The 20040-nt window shown below is 36.7% G+C and overlaps 1 protein-coding gene across 2 annotated transcripts in view; it reads right to left on the reverse strand.

Annotated features, from left to right (window-relative positions):
• NLK (nemo like kinase) overlaps positions 1 to 20040 on the reverse strand; it is a 141061-nt gene that overhangs the window by 56483 nt on the left and 64538 nt on the right. For both annotated transcript variants that reach the window (XR_009449154.1, XM_059669413.1), the window contains exons 2-3: positions 11366 to 11495; positions 2723 to 2778 (exon numbers count right to left, since the gene is read on the reverse strand). Coding sequence is in view for 1 of the 2 variants with exons in the window: in XM_059669413.1 (XP_059525396.1) it covers positions 2723 to 2778; positions 11366 to 11495 (186 nt within the window). In the remaining variant the exon portion in view is untranslated. The remainder of the gene's footprint in view (positions 1 to 2722; positions 2779 to 11365; positions 11496 to 20040) is intronic.

The following is a 20040-nucleotide window of genomic DNA, read 5'->3' on the forward strand; positions in this document are numbered from 1 at the left end:
CCATGCATGAATTTGTACACCAGGCCTCTAGTTTAAAATAATAATGAATCAAGTCTCTCCCAGATTTAATTAAAATATGGTCAATAATAATAAGTGGTTGAGAACTCCTAGCTTATAGAAACATACGTGGGGTTTTTAAAGAAATGACAAACCCAAGTACATAAAACTAAAACCTAATATAAACAATTCATGCTTAAACTATAAGACAGGATATATATATATATAATGAATAGCTGAGTGTTCAGTGAAGAGAATCTAAATATATTTGGCATTGATTAAATATACCCACATTCACCATTTATCTTATATGAAAACATCTTTCCTCACTGAAGGTCAATATTCAATAAAGGGTTAACACAGCAGATCTGGGCTACCGAAATCCTATATGTTCCCAAAGTTTTTAGGACTGGCTCCTGACCGGCTCCTGGGAAGTAACCTTTGCCTCTGCAAATCCTGCCTCCTAAGAGTATCTCAGTATACCTGGGGCTTTGGCCACACCACACGGTTTAGGCTAACAATATGATTCATGGGATACGCCTGTTTTTGTTTGTTTGAGGCCTTGGTTCAGTTGTATTAGTTTAAACTCTGGGTAGGGAGAAGAGTGGTGGCTGGAGACTGAATAGCTAAGATCAGTTTCTTGGATGCTCTATGCTTACTTACTGATGTCCAATTAGAACCTTGGACGCCAAGGCTCATGTGAGCCTCCCTAGTTGACAACATTGCCTGTGTTGCCATACGTTGTTGCTGGGAGAATTAAGCACTATTTGTACAATTCCAACAAGAGAGAACAACTAGAACCCTGTGCCTGGTTTCTCCTGAACTTTGCCTTTTAAACCGTTTTCCTTTGCTGATTTTAATCTCTAACCACGAGTAAAACAGCCTTCCTGGGTCCCCCGAGTCCCTTCATTGAACCTGAGGGTGATCTTGCCGACCCCCGACACAGCCTATAATAGAGTAAAACTCTTATTTACTAAAGAGGATTTCTACTTATTTCAAGGTTTGGTATCAGCAACTTTATTTCCAAAGAGGCAGAGATAGTAGTACACACTCATAGGAATGTCTTCTAGTATGCAGATTTCCTTTCCATCAACGAAAAGGAATTATTAATGCTTTTTCCTCAGTGGCTACTACTGACATATACAGCACTGAGGAGAGAAGAACTTTCTCAATTCTTCTATCTTTAAGTTAATTTTGAACTTAAAAAGAAGGGCGTGTCAGAACCACCTGGCATGGCCCAAGACCTCAGGTATTCAAAGACACTCTTACCAGCCAGGAGTCAGTCAAGGGCCAGTCCCTTCTTTGGAATGTGCAGGGTTGGAGTACCCCAAGTGCACTGAATTAACCCTTTGCAAAGGGATTAATTCCATAAGAGATTCATGGGTTAAAATATTATCCAGGATTACAGCATTCAAGAGCTTTTGGTTTATTAGATCAAAACATCCCAATGGTGATCAATGACAAGTCTATCACCTCATATGGTTTCCCAATTCCCTAGTACTTTAACTGCTCTCTTTCCCCTTGGGAGGCTCTTAATTGTTCCAAATTATTAAGAAAAAATATCAAAGATAATTGTCTAGTATGGAATTATCTACCTCTTGGGTAAGAATGAGATTTTAGTTTAGCTCACTGCTCAATCAGAAAAAGCATGTTGCTATTATATTGATTTCCATTCTGAGTCACAGGCCTAGCGCTAATAAAAAACCTTGAGTGAATAAACAATACTATCATGAGCTCACTAAATTAATGATTTAGGATTTCCTGTCTTTTACTTAAAGCTTTACCAAGTACAGAATGGTAAATGGTGATGTTTTGCCTAGGAATGTCAGATGGCCTAACTTAAGTCCTAATATTTCCATGCATAGTCCCAGAAACTATTACCAGGCATTATTTTACAGTTTATTATTACCCATGATACCTAATATACTATTTTACACATTAACTATAGTAGTGATAGGAGAATGTTAAAGCCTCTTTCCTGAGAGAATCATGTATGCAGGGACTGAACTATATAGTCAGACTGCTTGGGATTGAGCCCCATCCCCAACATTTACTTACTCTGTGAAATTGGTCAAGTTTTTTTTTTTTTAATCTTTTGCGCCTCAATTTCCTCTTCTGTTAAATGGGAATATTCACAATACCTTCCTCAGATGGCTGTTATAGGGATTAAATAAACTCACATGTGTAAAGAACTTAGAATTGTGCCTTCCATATGATAAAACTCACGTAAGTGATGGCTATTACCATCACTACTGCCATTATTCCAAGGAACTTGGGACATTTAAATTACATTACTAGCTCTTTAATTTTCACCTTACTCCAAGTGGTAGAAAAAAGGGCAATATTATCCTCTTGGCTGACAGGCAGTTATTGTATAGTCAGTCATAAGAGCACTTTATTGAGTTCCACTGTAACATAGCTGCCTCACTGGTTTCATCTGCAGTATGGGATGGTAATAACCCATCTACTAGAAAAGGATGTGTGCACATTAAGTAAAATTTCTGCTCAGAAGTCCTGTTTTGTGGTATCATCACTTAGGATATATTGATAATACTAAGCTCTGTCAGATACTTGGGATTTCAAAATTACCTGGTTCCAGGTACTCAACCACTTCTGCAAGGATGAGATTTAATACACTTCAAGGCAAGAACCCCAAAAAGGTACTAGAAGAACAAATTAATAAAAAAAATGTGTCCCCTTCTTTCACATTCCCTGGTTAGGATACATTTCTTCAAAATAGTCAATGTGTGGAGGTTGGAGTATGTCAAGGGCAGAGAGTACCTGAGAAAAGGGAAAAAAAAGTAAAATTTAGAGAACTAAAAAGGAAGTAACATATGACATAAGTACAAGTAAATACTGTTAACACTTTAGTGATTTAAGGTTTAGTTACAATTGCCCACTGAGATTAACTAAATTTATCAGTCAAGAAACACAGTCCTAAACATTAAGATGGGTTTGTAGATTTACTACCTAAAAGATAATTCTATCTAAACCAAAATGAGAGAGGCAACTGGATTATACTAAATGCTACCAGAACCCCTGAATAGGATGGTGTTAGAAAGAAATGTTCTATTTTTAATAATCAGTATTTATCTAAGAGCATAAGGAGCCATACCTACCATTCATTCCTTTATTCTTCTGTTAAAAAAATATTTCAATAAGTGTATTCTACCTGGCAGGCACTATGGCGGGCTCTTAGGTTCTAAGAACAAACTGATATTCCTACTCTCATGACTAGGGAAGAGGAAGGCATTAAACAAATAAACAGTTACACAAATATATAATTATGACATTTATGATTATGCAGGGAAAAAGTAAAGAGGAGTGTGGAGAAAAAGCTTCTCTGTGGTAATACTACTCTGAGTGGAAGGCTGAATAGAAGTTGGTCAGGCAAATGTAAGTCATTGAGGCAAGGAAGAACCAGGAAGATTCTAGAGGCAGAAATGCCAGTGCTTATGGAATATAGTGGGTGGGAGGAAAACAGGCTGGGGTAAAACAGAAGAGAAAGGTAGGGGATAATCACATAAAATTTATTTAAATTATGTTAAGCATTTTGAATTTTATTCCAAGTCCTCCAAAAAGTCACTCAGGTGGGAAAAAAAATACTTTATGGCATCTGAAATTCAAGCCCTTTATAAAAGCAGCATACTATCAATGTAGTATGCCATTGAAACATAACAAACAGGCTTACTTCCCCTACCAGCTGTCTAGCTACTCTTTTACTAGTAAGTCCCAATTACGATGTCACATTTAAGAATCTAAACCTACCTTGCTAATGAAAAATACCAGGCTCAAAGGACAGGGAGGAAGTTATTTAACAGGAAGTAAATTGTGTGTCAGTACAAATTCAAATTTTCTGATCTTGAGCTTAATTTATTAAGAAATTTTTTTTTAATTATGGATAATTTTAAACACATAAAATGGGCAGAATAGTATAAAGAATACTCATGTAATTATGTAAATACTCATGTGACCTATACAGGACCATTCTTGTTTCATCTATATCCTCCACTCTCCCTATATAATTTTGACTATATAAATACTAGCTTTATTTCAGCCATACATTGGTCATTATCTCCAAAAGATAAAAAACAAAATTATCAAATATAAAAATTTAATATTTTATATTTTGAACTGAATACCAGTTTATTAAGAATAAAAACAAATGACCAATCTACTATATATACATGCATGTTTCTTAATACCACTAAATATGCAGTGCTCAATTTCCCAATTTTCTTTTTTTTTAAAGTTTGTTAGTCTAAATCAGGAGCTAAATAAGATTTACATGTTATGGTTGATTTATGTCTTTTAAGTTTTAATCTACAAATTTCTCCTCCATCTCCCTTTCTTTTCCCCTTGCAATTTACATGTGGAAAAAACCTTGCTCATTTTAAAGGTTATTCTTTTTTCAGTCAAGCATTTGTCACTTTAAAATTTTAAATTAAACTAAAACCTTCTGTAATGAAAAAGCCTTCATCTACTTTAAAACCAGTTAAACATAAATGTTTTAAAATAGTTTAGATGTTTATTATAAAGAATAACTATCTTTCCTTTCTGAATTAAAATGTTTATACTTAGGAAAAATAACAGATTTTCCAGTTTCTGTACAGAATAATTTTTTGTCATATAAAAGATTTCATTTCTATATTTAAAAAATCTATACTTACTGTGTCAAAAATACATGTAAATTCATGTCTCATTATGTGATAGAACAATTTTTAACATGAATATCTGATGCCTGAGGAAGGCAGTTAGAAATTAGTGTTTTACTTGACATCTTTTGGACTCTAAACTCTGTATCTGAACAACATACATCCTGTCTTGCGGGAAAACAGAATGCAATGAGTGACGGTGTCCATTAGACAAAGCTATTTCACACTTCAAATCTATCTGCTATAATTAGAGGTTATCTAGAAGAAAGTGACAACCATACATTTAAACCTTGATAGAGAAGAATGAGGCTTTTTTACTCCAAATTTGATGAGGCTTTTTGTAGAAAAGCCATATAAGACAGGGTTAGACATTTGCACTCAAGCATTTAGCTGTGATTGTTAGCTTTAAAGGTGCAATATTTTAAACTCTGTATGGAATTTTTTAACCGCCTGTTGTTTTTTATTCCTGTTCTTTTTACCTAAAAATGTTATCAGAGAATGGCATCCCACAGTGTTTCAAGGTGGCACAGAGCTAAGGCCGGGAGAAATGATCCAGGAATCTCAGAAGTGAGAAGTAAATTAGAAAGAATAGTAGCAGAGTTCCAAACTCCAGACTTCATGCCTGACTCCTTATTTAAATAGCCATGTGAGATTAACCTTATCTTGTAAATAGAGGAGGACGCTTGTAAAGAGTTAAAGTACCCCAAAATACCGATCTCAAATACAAAAAAAGTAGGCATACTTTTCTAATTAAAAAACAAACTAAAGCTTAAGTAATGGTCATTACCAACAGTGTTTCAACACATTTCTCAAGTCGCTTATGAACTGGACAAAAGCTCCTTATGATAGCCACTGTTTAGAATTTTAACCTCTGTGATGTTAGGAGAGTCATATAAATTGGTTACTTAATGAGTAAACGACTTAGTTTTTCTTCTTTTTAGTGAGCCCTTTATCAATAAAACAATTGTGAATAATCTCAATCCTAAATATAAAGACTAGAAATTTTGCTCTGGCTGGTGTTGCTCCCTGGTTAGAGCAGCGGCCAGTGCACAAAAGGGTCTCAGGTTCGATTCCTGGTCAAGGGCATGTACCTGGGTTGTGGGTTCGCTCCCTGCCCCTAGTTGGGGCACGTGCAGCAGGCAACCAATCGATGTGTCTCACATCAAAGTTTCTCTCCCCCTCCTCCTGTTACCCCCCCCCCCCCCATTCTCTGAAAAGCAATGGAAAAAATATCCTCAGGTGAGGATTAACCAAAAAGACTACACATTTAGCTCTTCATACAACTGAGTTAAATCCCAATGTTTAGCAAAGGAGCTACTCTTTCCTCATTCTCTCCACCCCCCCCATCCCATTAGATTTTAAGTTCTTTAAGGTAGAGACTATATTATTACTATTATTTTTATAGAGTTGTAAGATATAGTAAAGTACACACATCCTAAGTGAACAGTAATTCAATTTCTTTTTACCTGCACAGAATGTATAATAGGACACATTTTTATTCCATGGTTAAAATCCAGATCAAGAATTTAAGCATTTCAACAACCCAGAAGGCCCCTTTGCCTCTTTCCTGTCAAAACCATTCCTGTTCAGAGGTTACCACTATTCTCATTTCTACCACCACAGATTCGTTTTGTCTGTCCCTGAACTTTATATAAATTGAATCCGAGTCTTTTGTGTATAGCTTCTTTCACTTACTGGTATACCTGTGAGATTCATGGTTTGGATGACATTGAATATCCAGCGCATTTTGGGGAGAGGATGCCCATTAACCACACATCCATGTTGATGTGGATCGGTGGTTCATCCTTTTTATTAATGTAGAGTACATCATTATATGAATGGAATACAACACAATGTACTTATCCAGGATACTGCTGACAAACATTTGTGTTGTTTCCCAATTTCTAGGTATTATGAATAAAACGGCTATGAACATTCATGTACAGGTCATTTGGTGGGTATATGTAATCATTTGTCTTGCGTATACCAAAGAGTACAACTGCTGGGTCATTGGGTAGATGTGCCCCTCTCTGGTAGAGGACACACTGCTGTCTTAATCACCCTCTGGCTTTGTTTTGTAATTTTATTACATTTGTATTGGTTTTGCATGTTTCTGAATTTTATATAAATGGAATCATACCGTGTTTATTCTTTTGTGACTTGCTTTTTCACTCAATGTTTCTGAGATTTGTCCAAATTAATGTGTGCAGCAGTAGGGCATTCTTTTTCCTTGCTGTATAGTGATCCTTTGAATATAACACAATTTATTTTTCTATTTTGCCCCACTGGTCATTTTATCTACCCCTGTGTCTGATCCCCTATGAGCTATTCTTGGTCCTTGTGCTTCCATACAGATTATAGAATTAGCTTGTCAAGTTCCACCAGTAAAAACCCCTTTGAGATTGTGAATGGAACTCACTGAATCTATAGATCAGTTTTGGGGAAATATACATCTACATGAAATTGCATTTTCCAGTTAATTCCATTTTGGTCTGACAGCAGACATTGTATAATTTCTATTCTATTAAGTTTGTTAAGGTATTTTCTATGGCTCAGAATGTGGTCTATCTTCGTAAATGTTCCATGTGAGCTTCAGGAAAATGTGTATTCTGCAGCTGTGGAGGCAGTCTATAGGTGTCAGTTATATCCAGTTGATTGATGGTGTTGTTGAGCTCAACTATCCTTGAAAAGACACCACAATGAAAGATTGAACAAACAACAATAAGAGTTGAGAATTAAAATAATAGCATTTTAAAAACAATTTCAGAGAAGAGCTGGAAGGTAAAAATCTCTCAAAAATTAGAAAAAGACAATAAGAGAGAAGAGAGAAGAAAATCAGAGGATAAATCCTGTTCTCTCTGGATTTAACAGATGCTGGGCTTAATCAGAATTCAAGAGAGAACAGAGAAAATGGAGGAAATTTTCTGGAACTGAAGGTCGTACATCTCCACCTACAGCACAACAAATAATGACACACTGGAAGGCATCCTACTTATGAACCCATCGAGGCCTTGTTTGAGTTAGGTTAGACTATACAAAGGAAAAGGAATGATCCTTCTTTGTCTCCACTGTCTCCTCTTTGCATCCTTAGTCTTTTCAAGAGTACGAAACGATTGGGAAAAAGTTATCTCCAAGAGAGAAATCACTGAGGTTATCATTCTAGACCAGAGATTTATCTTTTTCTATCACTTTTATTCATTCACTTACTCTTCAAATAGACTGCCTACTGTGTGTTTGGTGTTATTACCCAAGGACAAAAATAAAAGCCCAAGACTTTTATTATAGGGATTCTTCGCAGGAATCAATGGATCTAAGGGGGGCTCTGAACGGGCTTTAGAGAACTAGTAAAAGCCTAAAATGACACAAAATCGTGTGTGTGTGCATTTTTCCAAGAAAAGATTCATAGCTTTCATCAGATTCTCAAAGGAGTACAAGATTGAAAAAAAAAAAAAAAAAGGAAAATAGTTTTTCCATGATGATATGACAACTGAGTGTGTGTACAAGCATGCACAAGAGCATGGGTGGATAAAGTGAAGAATATATATATTTAAAAAATATTTTTATTGATTTCAGAGAGGAAGGGAGAGGGAAAGAGAAATAGAAACATCAATGATGAGAGACAATCATTGCTTCCTGCATGCCCCCAGTACTGGGTATTGAGCCTGCAACTGGCCATGTGCCCTGACCAGGAACTGAACCATGACCTCCTGGTTCATAGGTTGATGCTCAACCACTGAGCAACACCAGCTGGGCTAAAGTGAAGAATATTTTGTCAGATTTTATAATAGCTCAGATTCTGACTAGACACTAGTGATAAGCCTTAACACCATCAATCTTTACAAAGTTAAACCCATTTCTGTTTCCCTAAGTTACTACATCAAGGTAAACCTATCCTTTAAGATGAAAAACAACCTGTACTTTAAGGACAAATAAAAGATTGTGTGCATATGTGTGTGTGTTCATGTGTGTATATCAGTCAGTCAGATCAACTGAAATCAATGAATTTGATATAGTGACTTTTAGGCTCTATTCAAAAGGAAATATAAAGCCTCATAGGGCTTTGTAGCTATTCTCTGACACAAAAAAAACATCCAAATTAAAATCCAACCTTCCTATGACAGCCAGATTAATCTTTTAAAATGTCATTTTCATCATGACATTCCTTTCTTCTCCTTCTATTAATCAAATCTTAATCTCAAAAGACTCATCTTAAGGCTTACCTTCTCCATATTTAAAGTATCTTTAAGCGTCTAAGTCCACACAACAATTTGTCCCTTCTCCTTAATATTCACCTGAGAAACTTAGGTACTACCTGGGCTTCAACCCCAGAGATTCCAATTTAGGTGGTGTGGATGAGACCCATGAATCTCTGCATTTTTAAGGTTCACTGGTGATTCTAAAATACTTGTAGGTTTGGTTTTCCAGATTTGTGGTATGAATAGGACACAAAGTGTCCTGAATTAATGTTTAACCATGCAGGCAGCCCTACCATAGCACCATTCTCACAGTACTTATCACATTACTAAACTCCTTGAAGGTAGAAACCACTAGAATAGTGATGGCGAACCTATGACACGCGTGTCAGAGGTGACACGCGAACTCTTTTTTTGGGTTGATTTTTCTTTAATGGCATTTAAATATGTAAAATAAAAATCAAAAATATAAATCTTTGTTTTACTATGGTTGCAAATATCAAAAAATTTCTATATGTGACACGGCACCAGAGTTAAGTTAGGGTTTTTCAAAATGCTGACATTCCGAGCTCAAAAGGTTCGCCATCACTGCCTTAGAAGCTAATGTAGTTTAGGAATATAGCATGTGTACAATAAAAGTTTACCAAATTAGTGAACAAGGGCTCTGAAGCAGGACAGATTTAGACTGCAATCCTGTTACCTTCACCTTAGACAAGTTATTTAATTCTAAGCTTTGGTTTACTTCTCTGTAAAGTAGAGATAACAAGCCTTATGTGACAAAAATTTTTAAGGATTAAATGAATTAATGTATGTAAAACATACATACTCCCTGAGACATGGTAACAAGTGTTAAACACCTGGTCCACTCCCTTAAAAAAAAAAAGGCCATTAACCAAATTTTTTTGTACCCTCCACATGACCTAGCACTGCATTCTATAAACAGGACACAATTAATAAATATCTGTTACCTTAACTATATCAAAAACCAATTGCCTCTTAGACATTCCACACATACCAGGTATGTGGGCCCTGAGATGCTTCTGGAGATAGATCGCAGAGCATAACATAAATTCATTATGTATAAAACAGTGGTGCCCTGCCATCTTCATTTCCAACCATCTGCCTCACTTTTGAATATTCCCACAGAAGTCACAAGCACTCTCTTATGATAGAGCTTATTAGGAGCTTGAGAAAGTGATTGTTGTGTTTTCAAGAATTCCGTTTGTTTCTTTTCTTACACAACTCATTCTGGTATCTATGTGACTTAATTAGTTACTCCATAGGAATAAGTCTTGAGAAAAAAATACCAGCAATAGTCTATTACACCATCCCTCCTTTATATATATATGTTTTTTTCTTTTTCTTTTCGTCCCTCCTTTATAAAAGATAGACCTGAATATAATAAACCACTGAAACCCCTAATAAGCGAATTTCTGATGCCACCTTCAAAATATTTCTTCACTATGAATAGCTTTACTTGAGTGTCTGACAATGTACATAAGGTTTGTACTCTTTGATGCTAGGGTGGTACTCAGGCAAAAACTAAGCAAGCATCAGATATCATTCTAAATCACTTTCAAAATTTGAGGAACCAGTCATAAAACAGAAATGAGTGATATTTTTTAAGTTACTGAAACAAACACATTGCTAAGCAGTTCCAATTGACTAAAAGATAGCAATAACTAAAAAAAAAAAAAAAAAAAGATCAAGGAAGATTTCAAGGGGAGTAATCAATCAATAAAATATGTCAAACCAAGGAGCTTCAAGTAAGTTTGACCAAATACTTCAAACTTACACAAATTTCTCTCTTAAATAGAGAACCATACTTTGGCCAAAGTTCTAAAAGTTCCTGTGCCAACAAGAAATTATTTCTATTCTTCTGACAAAGTTTTTATTTCAGCAATTAAAATACTACAGGTTGAGTACCAAATGCAGACTATGAGGCAGTTTTTCTTTTCACATAAAACTGAAAACTAAGAGTCCAATGCTAATATCCTCCAGGTAAATTTTACACATATCAAACTTTTAATTCAGTATTAGATGAGGTGAAGCTATCATTCAAACCACAATGATTCTATTTGCCCATGAATCTTAACAAATTTAAACACAGCCACAAAAAATCTAACCTATGTTACTTTAAGAGATTGCTGTTTTTTAAGAGGTGACTCTGCTTCCCTACATCTTTAACTTAATCTCTGATTAGAAATATAAAACATTTAAAACCAGGGGCCAATTATTTTCATTTAAATCACCCAGACTACATATTATACTCTACTTATTAATATTGTCCCTCAGCTAAATATTAACATTTGCTTTACAACAATTAATATCTGTCAATCAATGAGTCTTAGAATTTATTTAAATAAGTTAATTGTTCACAGAAAGGATCTAAGTTGTCTCAGGTTTCCAAACCCATTTAATAGCTTGCATGTTTCTTTTTTTTTAACTCTCTTTTGCTCTTTACTAATACAATTAAGCATGCTTAGGAAATAGTTTATCCCAAACACCAATTTCACTTACATTATCATGTTTAAAAAAACACAACATCTTCAACTCCCGGAAGACCCTTTTGCAAGAGACCAGATTCTGGAAGACGTTGGGCATCTTTTTGAGTGCTACTCTCTTTCCATCTCTTGGATCTGTTACTGACCTAAAGAAGCAATATTTGGAGGAGAGGGAAAAAAGACAAAGAAATCAATTCCAAACCTTGTTCTTTAATGTTTCAGAGTATGACAAATATCTTTATCTTAAAAACTCAACATTAAATCCACTTAATAATGCTTAAGGTGCCAGTGAGAAAGAAGATTAAAAAGAAGTACATACCTATAATCAAAGGGAATGTTTAGCCCACACAATTCATTTGCCATGCTTTTTCCTTTACTTATTTTTAGAAAAGCAAGCAAGAATTTATTGACAGCAGCAAAAACACACTTAGGACAGCGGAACAGGAAGGGCATAGCAGAAGCAGCAGGAGAGCCTAGGCTGGGCTGCTTTGGCTCACTGGGAAGTCAGAGAAAAGGGGCCCTTGGAGACAGGTTCAGCAGATTAGCCGGGACAAGCTGCCACTGTCCACTGCTCCCCTGGTTGCAAGTCTTGTGGGGCCCCTGAAGTTTAAGAGATATGTGCTTGTGAGGGAAGGAGAGGGGAAAGGAAATGGCACGGGCGTGCTCCCTGGAGGGAGAGTGCCACTTGTTCCTTTATTTTTAATCCCTGTCCAAATGTTTATAAACAGTTACTTTTTCTGAGATGTTACTTAGCAATACATTTGCGATGGGAGGACTATTAGTGGCAAAGACATTTTAAAGATGGGAGGAAAAAGGTATAGAACATTAACATAATTGAGGTCAAATTAGTTTTATATGCTTTATTTTCAGAACCAAATTCAATATGGAAGAGATGTGCATTCAGATGTTATCACATTTAGTTCAACATATCTTTTAGTTTCTTATATAAATGAACAGCTTTTAGTAATAAGGGATTTCAAAATTTCAGTACCACCAGTAGTTGAACAGTGTCTCCTCATCAGAAGATTAACTGTCAGCTTCTGGCTGTAGCTTCTAGGTTATGATAACTTCTTTTGTTTCTCAGCTCTTGCTGTGATAGCTGCCTCTTATAATTACTATCTCTTTAATAGCTCAGAGTCCCCCTTTTTACTCATTTAGCCTTCTAACACCTGTAAAACCAATTCCCTGTATTTCCTTCCCTATGTTTAAAATACTAGTGTTGTTTCCATTTTTCTGAATGGACATAATTGATACAAATAGTTTTTTAAAAAATAATAAATTTGGTAAATATTGCCAATTGGCCATTTGGCAAATTGATTTTCCATAAATTAACATAAAGCTTTTACTTCCCTTCCACCAATCATCTATGAATAATTTACTAGAGGCCCAATGCACGAAATTCATGCAAGAGTAGGCCTTCCTTCCCCCAGCTGCCGGCATCAGCTTTCCTCTGGCACCCAGGACCCGGGCGTCCCTCTGGCTGCCAGCAGGCACCCGGGCTTCCCTCGCAACCCTGGCTTCATCTGGAAGGACGTCCAGTCTAATTAGCATATTACGCTTTTATTATTATAGATTCCTGTCAGGTTTATTTTGCTGCTTTTTATTTTGCTATCATTTCCAGCTACCATTATCTCTTAGTCATCCAATGCTTTGGGTGTCACTCCCAGATTTGTGTCATTTAAAAATCTGACCTGTAGCCCTGGTCAGGCAGCTTAGTTGGTTAGAGCATTGTGCTGATTACACCAAGATTGTGGGTTCAATCCCCAGTCAGGGCACGTATAAGAATCAACCAATGGCCGTTGCTGGTTTGGCTCAGTGGATAGAGCGTCGGCCTGCGAATGAAGGGTCCTGGGTTTGATTCCAGTCAAGGGCACGTGCCTGGGTTGTGTCTCGATCCCCAGCGGGGGGGCGTGCAGGAGGCAGCCAATCAATGATTTTCTCTCATCATTGATGTTTCTCTCTCTCTCCCCTTTCCCTTCAATAAAAATACATTTTAAAAAAGGAAAGAAAAAAGAATCAACCAATGAATGCACAAATAAGTGAAACAACAAATCGATGTCTCTCTCTCTTAAATCAATAAATGAAAGTTAAAAAAAAAAATTGGACCTGTATGTCATCGATGCCTTTACCTAAGCTATTAAAATTTAGGATAGAACTGAGAATAGATCTGTGCAACAGATACAACACTAGAAACCATGAGATTTACATCTAGTCATTAATCTTGGGTATGGTTATTGAATTATTTAATTAACTACAGTCACTGTTCATTTCTCTATTTTCCTTGCACACAAGGAAATCAGACATTCATCAAATTGCTTTCCTGAAAATAAAGAAATTCTATCTAAAAACCTACCTATCTAAAAACCATACCAAACTTCTTTATGAATACCATAGTATCTTAGTGAGCACTACTTCCTTTCTCAAGTGCTCACAAAACTCTTAAATGATGCACTCTAGTATTTTTAAATAGCATGAAGACTCTTCTTTCTTCTATTAATTGAAAATTTGGTAAAACCATTAAATATTATTATTTTTAACTCTTTAATAGCTTGAAAAGTAATTCCACTAGGCCAGTGGTCGGCAAATTGTGGCTTGGCAAACCGCGGCTCGCGAGCCACATGCGGCTCTTTGGCCCCGTCAGTGTGGCTCTTCCACAAAACACTGGCTCTTCCAAAAATTCCGACTTCTGCGCATGGGCCACGAAGTTTCAATTGCACTGTACGTGCACGTCCATACGTGGTATTTTGTGGAAGAGCCACACTCAAGGGGCCAAAGAGCCGCATGTGGCTCGCGAGCCGCGGTTCGCTGACCACGGCACTAGGCTAAGAAACCGAATATTCTTTTTTTTTTTTTGAGTCACCAGTGAAGTGTTTTTGTTTTTTTAAAATAATTTTTATTGTTGGAAGTATTACATATGTCCCTGTTTTTCCCCCATTGACCCCCTCCAGCCTGCCCCCACCCCCCAGAAGACCTAATATTCTTGACAGTTTCTTAAAAAATACCAACCAAACAAAATGAAATGGAACCCAATGTTTGGGAGAACATATTCGCCAGTCTGATAAGGGGTTCGGCTCCAAAATATATAAAGAACTTATACAACTCGGCACCAGGAAGACAAACAATCCCATTAAAAATGGGCAAAAAACTTAAATAGACACTTCTCCAAAGACATACAGATGACCAATAGACATGAAGAGATGCTCACATCACTAATCATCAGGGAGATGCAAATTAAAACCACAATGAGGTATCACCTCATGACTGCCAGAATGGCTATCATCAATAAAAAAACAAACAAGTGCTGGAGAGGATATGGAGAAGAGGGAACCTTAGTGCACTGTTGGTGGGAATGCAGACTGGTGCAGTTACTGTGGAAAACAGTATGGAGCTTCCTCAAAAAAAAAAAAAAATGGAACTGCCTTTTGACCCAGCAATCCCACTTCTGGGTATACATACTAAGAATCCCAAAACACCAATTAGAAAGAATATATGTACCCCTATGTTCATAGCAGCGTTATTTATAACTAGAGGCCTGGTGCACGAAATTTGTGCACAGGGGGGGTCAGGAGGGTTGTGTGTCCCTCAGTCCAGCCTGCACCCTCTCCAATCTGGGTCATCCCTCTCACAATCCAGGACTGCTGGCTGCCAACCACTCGTCCGCCTGCCTGCCTGATTGCCCCTAACTGCTTCTGCCTGCCAGCCTGGTCACCCCCAACCACACCCCTGCCAGCCTGATCGACACCTAACTGCTCCCCTGCTGGCCTGATTGCCCCTAACTGTCCTCCCCTGCTGGCCCAGTCACCCCCAACTGCCCTCCCCTGCCGGCCTGGTTGCCCCTAACTATCCTCCCTTGCAGGCCTTTCCCTGATGGCCATCTTATGTCCACATGGGGGCAGCCATCTTGTGTGTTGGAGTGATGGTCAATTTGCATATTACCGCTTTATTAGACAGGATAACCGAAATCTGGAAACAGCCCAAGTGCCCATCAGTAGATGAGTGGATAAAAAAGCTGTGGTACAGCCCTCAATGGTTAGAGTGTCAGCCCAGTGAAAGGTTGAGGGTTCAATTCCCAGCCAAGGGCATGTAGGTTTGATCCCGGGCCTGGATGGGGCATGTACAGGAGGTTTAGAGAAGATGTTTCTCTTTCTCTCTTGGTCTCTCTCTCTCTCTCTTCCCCACCCTCCCTCCCACACTCTTTAAAAATCAATGGAAAAAATATCCTTGGATGAGAATTTTAAAAAATTTTATTTACAAAATGGAATACTAAGAGTATGTAAAAGAGAAGGAACTCTTACCCTCTGCGACAGCATGAATAGACCTGGAGATTATTATGCTAAGTGAAATAAGCCCATCAGAGAAAGACAAATACCAAACGATCTCACTTGGAATCTAATGAACCACATAAACTGACTAACAAAATAGAACCAGAGGCATGGATATATGGAAATGTTAGACGGATAAATGTCAGAGGAAGGGGGCTGAGGGGACTGAATAAAGGATTAGCTTAAGAACATATATGCATAGCTTCTGGACACAGACAATAGTGTGGTGAGGGCCAAGGTTGTGGGGGCGGGGGGAGGACTTGGTGGAGGTGGGCAAAGGGGTGAGGGAGTGGGGGACATCTGCAATAGTGTCAACAATAAAAAATTTAAATTAAAAAAAAAAAAGAAATCCAAGATCCACAACATTGCTTAAATTCCATATAAACTACGAAAGTAAAATAGGAAGGAAACGGAATCTATTTAATTCAGGCTATTAAAAATATGTTTTCTGTTTAAATATATCACTCTGTAGATAAAAGCTAGAAGAGAAAAAATGTCAATGAAATGGCAAGAAAGGAAAATTTTGGATCACGCATTGCATTTAATTGCCAATGTCTCTTGAATCTTCTTTAGTCTATGACTGATTACTTAGCACTTCTTTGTCTTTCATGATATTGCCATTTTTGAAGAGTATAGGCCAGTATTTTGTAAACTGTTCCTTAACTTGGGTCTCTCTGGTGTTTTCTCATGATTAGAACAAGTTATGCATTTTTAACAGGAATAACACAGAAGGTGTGTGTGTCTCCTCAGTGCATTCACATTAGGAGACACACGATACCAATTTTCCCCATTACTGTTGATTAACTTTGATTACTTGGATGAGGTGTCTGTCAGGTTTCTCCACTGCAAAGTTACTATTTTTTCCCCTTTTAACTGTGTAAATATTCTTTTTCTGATCCAATTTGACCTACTGCCTTTAGTATCCATTGGTGATTTTTGCCAAAATCAATTATTACTATGACTGCTAATTGGTACTTTAATAATTTTAATACCCACACAATAAATATTTGTTCTTACAAGGTTAGTACTGTGCCTTGTTGTTTTAAGGTTAAATTCACAAAGCAGCCTTTTATTTTATTATTCATGCAAAAGTCAGTCATGCCTGTGGCTGGTAACAATATAACCCTAATGAATGTGAATGGCTGTGCAGTAATTTCACGCCATGTTGAGTTTGTTCTCTCTTAACTTGAGGTAGCAGATGCTTTAATTCAGCACAAATAGTACCACAGAACTCAGATAAGTGTGGAAGCCTGTTACACAGGAATTCTTTTATTTTCTTTGTTACTGAAAGGCTTCCTATGCTTAGTTTCTCTGCTGCTGGAATACCCTGGTTATTCCAACTGCACTTGTTAGAAGTTCCAGCTGTAGAGAAAAGGAACAACATTTAGGGCAAATTTCTTCATTTCAGAAAAAAAAATAGCCTTCAAACAACTCACTTACCAGTAACTTATTTTCTCTACTAAATACTAGATGCCCTAAATAAAACAGTGCATCTGTCCTTTCATCTGATTACCTTCATGGGCATTCAAGTTATACTAACAATATTTACTTTCTAAGTTTTAAATTAATGTTTGATTCTACAAACACTATATTAATGCCTGGATTGCGGGCTCAATCTAGTATGGGGAGTGCAGGAGGCAGCCGATCAACAATTCTCTCTCATCATTGATGTTTCTCTCTCTCCCTCTCTGAAATCAATAATAATAATTTTAAAAAAGTACAATACCAGAAACACCAATCAGAAAGGATATATGCACCCCTATGTTCATAGCAGCACAATTCACCATAGCTAAGATCTGGAAACAGCCTAAGTGCCCATCAGTAGATGAATGGATTAGAAAACTGTGGTACATCTACACGATGGAATACTATGCTGCTGTAAAAAGGAAGGAACTCTTACCATTTGCAACGTCATGGATGGAACTGGAGAGCATTATGCTAAGTGAAATAAGCCAGTCAATAAAGGAAAAATACCACATGATCTCACTCATTCATGGACAATAGAGACCATTATAAACTTTTGAACAATAATAGATACAGAGGCAGAGCTGCCTCAAACAGATTGTCAAACTGCAGCGGGAAGGCTGGGGAGGGTTGGGGGGCAGGAGGTAGGGGGGTAAGAGATCAACTAAAGGACTTGTATGCATGCATATAAGCATAACCAATGGACATAAGACACTGGGTGATAGGGGAGGCTAGGGGACTGTCTAGGGCGGGGGGATAAAATGGATACATATGTAATACCCTTTGTAATACTTTAAGCAATAAAATAAATAAAAAAAAAATAAAAAAAAATAAAAAAGTACAATACTGAGACCAGGAAGCTTTTTAGATCTGGTGTCATTTTTATTGTCGTTTCCAGGAAACTGTGACCATTGCCACAAATCTACTTAAATTACTGACAAGCAGAAGGGTTGGAATGAAACAGAGTGAAACTTATTATGGGGATACTTTCTTAGACACTAGATCCGTGATTTTTAACTGCTGAGCCGCAAGAATTTTTTAAATATGCAATACATGACTATTTGGTCAGGAGCAAGAACCTCCTTTCCCTTAGATTGTCAAATAAAAAAATGTCAACAGACAACACAACAATAGCCATCTAGTGTGAAGGAATCAAAATTATACCAATTCTTGTTAGACTGGCAAAAGTTATATTTTTCGATGTGCCTCAGAATTTTAGCAATCAATTTATGTGTGCCATGAGATAAAAAAAAAAAAAGGTTGAAAATTGCCAAACTAGAATGTTAAATTAATATAACTATTCAGTAAGAATCTCCAGTAAATTATATGTTCCTCATTCATTTTCTGTAAAGAATCTTTTTTCCACATGTTTTAAAAGCTTCAAAATTCATGTGTCTGATAAGGTTTTTAACTATATTCAAAGCAAATAAATAACTTATATTGCAAATAAATAACTTATAATGCGAATGCTTCCACTTGGATTAAGAAATCAGGTTCTTATAATTCTAGTCACATAAACTTGTAATCAGTAATCTTCTATTTTTTGCTAAACATACAATTACTATGTCAACTGTACTAATACAGTACATATCTCAATAATAGAACCTAACTAGACTCTAAATATTTAGATTATTGCTTTCATGTTCATTTTAAAATTCACTTCCTTAAAAGTTATATTTACTTGTATTTAGATTAAATCTGCTTGAGAAAATAGCAAACTATAAGGCAAAATTTCTGACAACAAAGTCTAAAAAATGTATTTTATTTGTAGCTTAATGTTTGTTATATGTTTAAGGATACTACAGATTAGGGAATAAGTAATTTATTTTTATGTCTCTTTCTAATCAGAATTTTAACAGGCTTTCGTTTGTGTACACTCTTGATATAATTTACAGAGCTGCATATTAGTTAGGAGAACAAATCTTCTAAGCATCCCTGTCTCCACCCAAAAATACATTAAAAAATTCTCATCTTTTATATTTAATTTCTCCTATCAGTTAGGTTTTCTAATTTTTTTAATGTTTATGTAAATTTGGTATTTGCTGAATTAGCTCTATACATAAATTCTTTTAAAAAATGTATTTTTTATTGATTGCAGAGAGGAAGGGAGAGGGAGGTAGAAACATCAATGAGAGAGAATCAATCATTGATCAGCTGCCTCCTGCATGCTCCCCACTGGGGATCTACCCAGCGACTCAAGCATGTGCCCTGACCAGGAATAGAACCATGACCTCCTGATTCATAGATCGACGCTCAACCACTGACCCATGCTGGTCAGGCAAAAGATTCTTTTCCCTTTTTAAAAAAGATACTTATAAAATGATCCCCAAATTTGTTAATCTGAAATTATAAGAAAAAAACACCTTATACAATAGCTAAACCAAAGCAGTGAAATAGTTCATTCTTTTCCTCATAGCCTCATACTACTGATGAGAAGAAAAACAGCTATATTTAACTGAGTTAAATATGAACTTAAACATTCTTTAATGATATATTTAAATAAGTAGAAATAGCAATGATCCCAGCAGGTGACATAGTACTGGGCCATTCTGATCTGTACTGAGACACCTAGAGGTGCTAATAAAGAAAGAGTAAGGCCCCTAGCTGGTTTGGCTCAATGGATAGAGCATTGGCCTGGGTTCGATTCCAGTCAAGGGCACATGCCTGGGTTGTGGGCTTGATCCTCAGTAGGGTCTGCAGGAGGCAGCCGATCAATGATTCTCTCTCATCATTGATGTTTCCATCTCTCTCTCCCTCTCCTTTCCTCTCTGAAATCAATGAAAATATATTTTTAAAAAGAGGTGGAGTAAGTTACAGGCATGCATCCAATATCAGGCTGTCATATTTATTTTCAAATACTTATTACTAGTGAATAAGATCTAACTTTTAAGACCTCCTCAACTCC

This window comes from Myotis daubentonii, chromosome 16 (genome assembly GCF_963259705.1).
Source record: "Myotis daubentonii chromosome 16, mMyoDau2.1, whole genome shotgun sequence".
Lineage (NCBI taxonomy): Eukaryota > Metazoa > Chordata > Mammalia > Chiroptera > Vespertilionidae > Myotis > Myotis daubentonii.